The following is a 7,499-nucleotide window of genomic DNA, read 5'->3' as shown; positions in this document are numbered from 1 at the left end:
GTTCAAATAAACCTACCATTAAAATTATAGACTGATCATTTCTTTGTCAGTGGGCAAACGTACAAAATCAGCAGGGGATCAAATACTTTTTTCCCTCACTGTAAGTGGCTATGGTTAAAAGTGTCTGCTAAATGGTATATTATTATATTAAAAACATGTTTTTGCCTTTGTTGTGCTGATTGGTCTACATCTATTATCATAATCAGATATGAATTCAGTATTATTACTATTATCATTATTTTATTATGAATTCAGTATTATAATCAGATATCAATTCAGTATTATAATCAGATATCAATTCAGTACTATAATCAGATATCAATTCAGTACTATAATCAGATATCAATTCAGTACTACAATCAGATATCAATTCCCCAGGCCGAGGGAGATTGACAGTTATTTTGTGTTTCTTCCATTTGCGAATAATCGCACCAACTGTTGCCACCTTCTCACCAAGCTGCTTGGTGATGGTCTTGCAGCCCATTCTAGCCTTGTGTGGGTCTATAATCTTGTCCCTGACATCCTTGGAGAGCTCTTTGGTCTTGGTCATGGTGGAGAGTTTGGAATCTGATTGATTGATTGCTTCTGTTGACAAGTGTCTTTTATACAGGTAACAAACTGAGATTAGGAGCACTCCCTTTAAGAGTGTGCTCCTAATCTCAGCTCATTACCTGTATAAAAGACACCTGGGAGCCAGAAATCTTTCTGATTGAGAGGGGGTGAAATACTTATTTCCCTCATTAAAATGCAAATCATTTTATAACATTTTTGACATGCGTTTTTCTGGATTTTTTTGTTGTTATTGTCTCTCACTGTTCAAATAAACCTACCATTAAAATTATAGACTGATAATTTCTTTGTCAGTGGGCATACGTACAAAATCAGAAGGGGATCAAATACTTTTTTCCCTCACGGCATCTAAGAACTAGGAATGTAAATCACATCCCCTGAAAGTCCCTATCTGTATATCCCCCCAATGTTGACGACATCTATCTTTTGTCTTTGGCATTTACTTATTTTTCTTCTTGTTTTTCTCTTCTTTACCTGTCTTCTTCCCACTGCCCCGCTTGTCTTTGTCCTTGCCCGACTCTCCCTCCTCCTCGATGGCCTTGGCCGCCCGTGCCCTCTTCTTACCCAAAGGTGTCTTGCCGTACCACATCTGGAAACACATTCGCAACCATCAATCCACAATTGAAGAAAATAAAACCTGTTATACAGTGGCATTTCCTTCCTAACTGTAGGAACACAGCACCCTCATGTGGTGATTGTTGGAGCATGACTCTGAAATGTATATATGGAGTTCATCGGATAGTACTGAATTGATATCTGATTATAACACTGAATTGATATCTGATTATAATACTGAATTGATATCTAATTATAATACTGAATTGATATCTGATTATAACACTGAATTGATATCTGATTATAATACTGAATTGATATCTGATTATAATACTGAATTGATATCTGATTGTAGTACTGAATTGATATCTGATTGTAGTACTGAATTGATATCTGATTATAGTACTGAATTGATATCTGATTATAGTACTGAATTGATATCTGATTATAACACTGAATTTATATCTAATTATAATACTGAATTGATATCTGATTATAGTACTGAATTGATATCTGATTATAATACTGAATTGATATCTGATTATAATACTGAATTCATAATAAAATAATGATAATAGTAATAATACTGAATTCATATCCGATTATCATAATAGATGTAGACCAATCAGCACAACAAAGGCAAAAACATGTTTTTAATATAATAATATACCATTTAGCAGACACTTTTAACCATAGCCACTTACAGTGAGGGAAAAAAGTATTTGATCCCCTGCTGATTTTGTACGTTTGCCCACTGACAAAGAAATGATCAGTCTATAATTTTAATGGTAGGTTTATTTGAACAGTGAGAGACAGAATAACAACAAAAAAATCCAGAAAAATGCATGTCAAAAATGTTATAAAATGATTTGCATTTTAATGAGGGAAATAAGTATTTGACACCCTCTCAATGAGAAAGATTTCTGGCTCCCAGGTGTCTTTTATACAGGTAACAAGCTGAGATTAGGAGCACACTCTTAAAGGGAGTGCTCCTAATCTCAGCTTGTTACCTGTAAAAAAGACCTGTCCACAGAAGCAAGCAATCAATCAGATTCCAAACTCTCCACCATGGCCAAGACCAAAGAGCTCTCCAAGGATGTCAGGGACAAGATTGTAGACCTACACAAGGCTGGAATGGGCTACAAGACCATCGCCAAGCAGCTTGGTGAGAAGGTGACAACAGTTGGTGCGATTATTCGCAAATGGAAGAAACACAAAATAACTGTCAATCTCCCTCGGCCTGGGGCTCCATGCAAGATCTCACCTCGTGGAGTTGCAATGATCATGAGAACGGTGAGGAATCAGCCCAGAACTACATGGGAGGATCTTGTCAATGATCTCAAGGCAGCTGGGACCATAGTCACCAAGAAAACAATTGGTAACACACTACGCCGTGAAGGACTGAAATCCTGCAGCGCCCGCAAGGTCCCCCTGCTCAAGAAAGCACATACAGTGCCTTGCGAAAGTATTCGGCCCCCTTGAACTTTTCGACCTTTTGCCACATTTCAGGCTTCAAACATAAAGATATAAAACTGTAATTTTTTGTGAAGAATCAACAACAAGTGGGACACAATTATGAAGTGGAACGAAATTTATTGGATATTTCAAACTTTTTTAACAAATAAAAAACTGAAAAATTGGCCGTGCAAAATTATTCAGCCCCTTTACTTTCAGTGCAGCAAACTCTCTCCAGAAGTTCAGTGAGGATCTCTGAATGATCCAATGTTGACCTAAATGACTAATGACGATAAATAGAATCCACCTGTGTGTAATCAAGTCTCCGTATAAATGCACCTGCTCTGTGATAGTCTCAGAAGTCCGTTTAAAGCGCAGAGAGCATCATGAAGAACAAGGAACACACCAGGCAGGTCCGAGATACTGTTGTGGAGAAGTTTAAAGCCGGATTTGGATACAAAAAGATTTCCCAAGCTTTAAACATCCCAAGGAGCACTGTGCAAGCAATAATATTGAAATGGAAGGAGTATCAGACCACTGCAAATCTACGAAGACCCGGTCGTCCCTCTAAACTTTCAGCTCATACAAGGAGAAGACTGATCAGAGATGCAGCCAAGAGGCCCATGATCACTCTGGATGAACTGCAGAGATCTACAGCTGAGGGGGGAGACTCTGTCCATAGGACAACAATCAGTTGTATACTGCACAAATCTGGCCTTTATGGAAGAGTGGCAAGAAGAAAGCCATTTCTTAAAGATATCCATAAAAAGTGTCATTTAAAGTTTGCCACTAGCCACCTGGGAGACACACCAAACATGTGGAAGAAGGTGCTCTGGTCAGATGAAACCAAAATCGAACTTTTTGGCAACAATGCAAAACGTTATGTTTGGCGTAAAAGCAACACAGCTCATCACCCTGAACCCACCATCCCCACTGTCAAACATGGTGGTGGCAGCATCATGGTTTGGGCCTGCTTTTCTTCAGCAGGGGCAGGGAAGATGGTTAAAATTGATGGGAAGATGGATGGAGCCAAATACAGGACCATTCTGGAAGAAAACCTGATGGAGTCTGCAAAAGACCTGAGACTGGGACGGAGATTTGTCTTCCAACAAGACAATGATCCAAAACATAAAGCAAAATCTACAATGGAATGGTTCACAAATAAACATATCCAGGTGTTAGAATGGCCAAGTCAAAGTCCAGACCTGAATCCAATCGAGAATCTGTGGAAAGAACTGAAAACTGCTGTTCACAAACGCTCTCCATCCAACCTCACTGAGCTCGAGCTGTTTTGCAAGGAGGAATGGGCAAAAATGTCAGTCTCTCGATGTGCAAAACTGATAGAGACATACCCCCAAGCGACTTACAGCTGTAATCGCAGCAAAAGGTGACGCAACAAAGTATTAACTTAAGGGGGCTGAATAATTTTGCACGCCCAATTTTTCCATTTTTTATTTGTTAAAAAAGTTTGAAATATCCAATAAATTTCGTTCCACTTCATGATTGTGTCCCACTTGTTGTTGATTCTTCACAAAAAAATTACAGTTTTATATCTTTATGTTTGAAGCCTGAAATGTGGCAAAAGGTCGAAAAGTTCAAGGGGGCCGAATACTTTCGCAAGGCACTGTATATATGTCTGTCTGAAGTTTGCCAATGAACACCTGAATGATTCAGAGGACAACTGGGTGAAAGTGTTGTGGTCAGATGAGACCAAAATGGAGCTCTTTGGCATCAACTCAACTCGCCGTGTTTGGAGGAGGAGGAATGCTGCCTATGATCCCAAGAACACCATCCCCACCGTGAAACATGGAGGTGCAAACATTATGCTTTGGGGGTGTTTTTCTGCTAAGGGGACAGGACAACTTCACCGTATCAAAGGGACGATGGACGGGGCCATGTACCGTCAAATCTTGGGTGAGAACCTTCTTCCCTCAGCCAGGGCATTGAAAATGGGTCGTGGATGGGTATTCCAGCATGACAATGACCCAAAACACATGACCAAGGCAACAAAGGAGTGGCTCAAGAAGAAGCACATTAAGGTCCTGGAGTGGCCTAGCCAGTCTCCAGACCTTAATCCCATCGAAAATCTGTGGCGGGAGCTGAAGGTTCGAGTTGCCAAACGTCAGTCTCGAAACCTTAATGACTTGGAGAAGATCTGCAAAGAGGAGTGGGACAAAATCCCTCCTGAGATGTGTGCAAACCTGTGTGCAAACCTGGTGGCCAACAAAGGAGTGGCTCAAGAAGAAGCACATTAAGGTCCTGGAGTGGCCTAGCCAGTCTCCAGACCTTAATCCCATCGAAAATCTGTGGAGGGAGCTGAAGGTTCGAGTTGCCAAACGTCAGTCTCGAAACCTTAATGACTTGGAGAAGATCTGCAAAGAGGAGTGGGACAAAATCCCTCCTGAGATGTGTGCAAACCTGGTGGCCAACTACAAGAAACGTCTGACCTCTGTGATTGCCAACAAGGGTTTTGCCACCAAGTACTAAGTCATGTTTTGCAGAGGGGTCAAATACTTATTTCCCTCATTAAAATGCAAATCATTTTATAACATTTTTGACATGCGTTTCTCTGGATTCTTTTGTTGTTATTCTGTCTCTCACTGTTCAAATAAACCTACCATTAAAATTATAGACTGATCATTTCTTTGTCAGTGGGCAAACGTACAAAATCAGCAGGGGATCAAATACTTTTTTCCCTCACTGTACATATTATTACTTTCTTACATACGTGTGGTCCCGGGAATCAAACCCACTATCCTAAGATGCAACGCCATACTCTATCAACTGAGATACAGAGGACCATTTGAACTGTTATAATGGCATAACAACTTTCCAATTGTCGCCTCCTTTCTGTGGGAGTAAGGCTATACTGAGCACTTTGGTGATAAACATATGTAAAAAAGATTTATGTAAATCAAAGGTGATTAATTGATTGATGCTACTGAACCTTAAAGGCCTCCTCTTCCTCTTTGTAGACGGGGTCCTGTCTGGCCAGTGGAGGGATGAACTCTTCAGCGGTCAGTGGTCTGGTATTCTGCTGGGCCAGCCTGCGAGGGATCAGCACCTGCCTCACAGCCTGCAGGATGTGGCCCTGGGTGTAGCCGTCTGTCACCTTGGCCAGGGAACTCAGGTCCAGGCTGGGGGTGAGGCGAGCACCGCCGCCACATAGCAGCTCCCTCCACAGCACTGGAGGACATAGCACAGACAGGGATAGAAAAGTTAGAGTTCAAACCAGAAGTGGACAATGAATACAACATTATATTTGAAAAGATGCATGTTTACTGGTGGGCCTATCATATGAATTCATTCCACCAGCATTTTTCATGTCAACTCATTTCTGGTGGCTTTAGGGAATGAAAGATCCACATATTCTGTCTGTCCATAGCTATCAGGTTGGCCTAGATATAGACCACTACAGACCACTATAGACCACTATAAACCACTATAGACCAATATAGACCACTATAAACCACTATAAACCACTATAGACCACTATAAACCAATATAGATCACTATAAACCAATATAAACCAATATAGACCACTAGAAACCAATATAGACCACTATAGACCACTATAAACCAATATAAACCACTATTGACCAATACAGACCACTATAGACCAATACAGACCACTATAGACCACTATAAACCAATATAAACCACTATAGACCACTATAAACCAATATAAACCAATATAGACCACTATAAACCAATATAAACCACTATAGACCAATATAGACCACTATAAACCACTATAGACCACTATAAACCAATATAGACCCCTATAGACCAATATAGACCACTATAAACCACTATAGACCAATATAGACCACTATAACCCACTATCAACCACTATAAACCAATATAAACCAATATAAACCAATATAGACCACTATAGACCACTATAAACCAATATAAACCACTATTGACCAATACAGACCACTATAGACCAATACAGACCACTATAGACCACTATAAACCAATATAAACCACTATAGATCACTATAGACCACTATAAACCACTATAAACCAATATAGACCACTATAAACCAATATAAACCACTATAGACCACTATAAACCACTATAAACCACTAAAGACCAATACAGACCACTATAGACCACTATAAACCAATATAGACCCCTATAGACCACTATAAACCAATATAGACCACTATAAACCAATATAAACCAATATAGACCAATATAAACCAATATAGACCACTATAAACCAATATAAACCATTATAGACCAATATAAACCAATTTAGACCAATATAAACAAATATAGAACACTATAAACCAATATAGACCAATATAGACCACTATAAACCAATATAAACCAATATAGACCAATATAAACCACTATAGACCAATATAGACCAATATAGACCAATATAGACCAATATAAACCATTATAGACTAATACAGACCACTATAGAGCACTATAAACCAATATAAACCAATATAGACCACTATAAACCAATATAAACCAATATAGACCAATATAAACCACTATAGACCAATATAGACCAATATAGACCAATATAGACCAATATAAACCATTATAGACTAATACAGACCACTATAGAGCACTATAAACCAATATAAACCAATATAGACTACTATAGATAACCCACCCAGTCTGGAGGCATAGTCAGGTCTGGGGATGAGGATGATCTTCCTATAGACTTTACAGAAGGGCTTGAGGTCTGCATCAAAGGGCCTCCGGGACGTCCCTACGACCAGAACACGATCCTCAGGCTTCACGGACTTCAGCACCTTCACTAGGTCCTTCTTCAGACGCTTAGGCTCCATCTAGAGAGTGGGAGAAGAGAGAGAGAGGAGAGAGAGAGGAGAGAGAGAGGAGAGAGAGGAGAGAGAGGGAGATGGAGAGAGAGGGAGATGGAGAGAGGGAGAAG

The 7,499-nt window shown here is 39.7% G+C and overlaps 1 protein-coding gene across 2 annotated transcripts in view; it reads right to left on the bottom strand.

Moving 5' to 3' along the window:
* Positions 1-960: 960 nt before the first annotated feature.
* drc11 (dynein regulatory complex subunit 11) overlaps positions 961-7,499 on the bottom strand; it is a 73,791-nt gene continuing 67,252 nt past the window's right edge. For both annotated transcript variants that reach the window (XM_029740896.1, XM_029740897.1), the window contains 3 exons: positions 7,218-7,395; positions 5,528-5,766; positions 961-1,159 (listed from right to left, as the gene is read on the bottom strand). In XM_029740896.1, the coding sequence (XP_029596756.1) occupies positions 1,010-1,159; positions 5,528-5,766; positions 7,218-7,395 (567 nt within the window). In that variant the 3' untranslated portion in view covers positions 961-1,009. The remainder of the gene's footprint in view (positions 1,160-5,527; positions 5,767-7,217; positions 7,396-7,499) is intronic.

This window comes from Salmo trutta, chromosome 39 (assembly GCF_901001165.1).
Source record: "Salmo trutta chromosome 39, fSalTru1.1, whole genome shotgun sequence".
In the NCBI taxonomy this organism is placed as follows: domain Eukaryota; kingdom Metazoa; phylum Chordata; class Actinopteri; order Salmoniformes; family Salmonidae; genus Salmo; species Salmo trutta.
The sequence above is the reverse complement of the archived record's forward strand: the minus strand, read 5'-3'. Positions and strand labels throughout refer to the sequence as shown.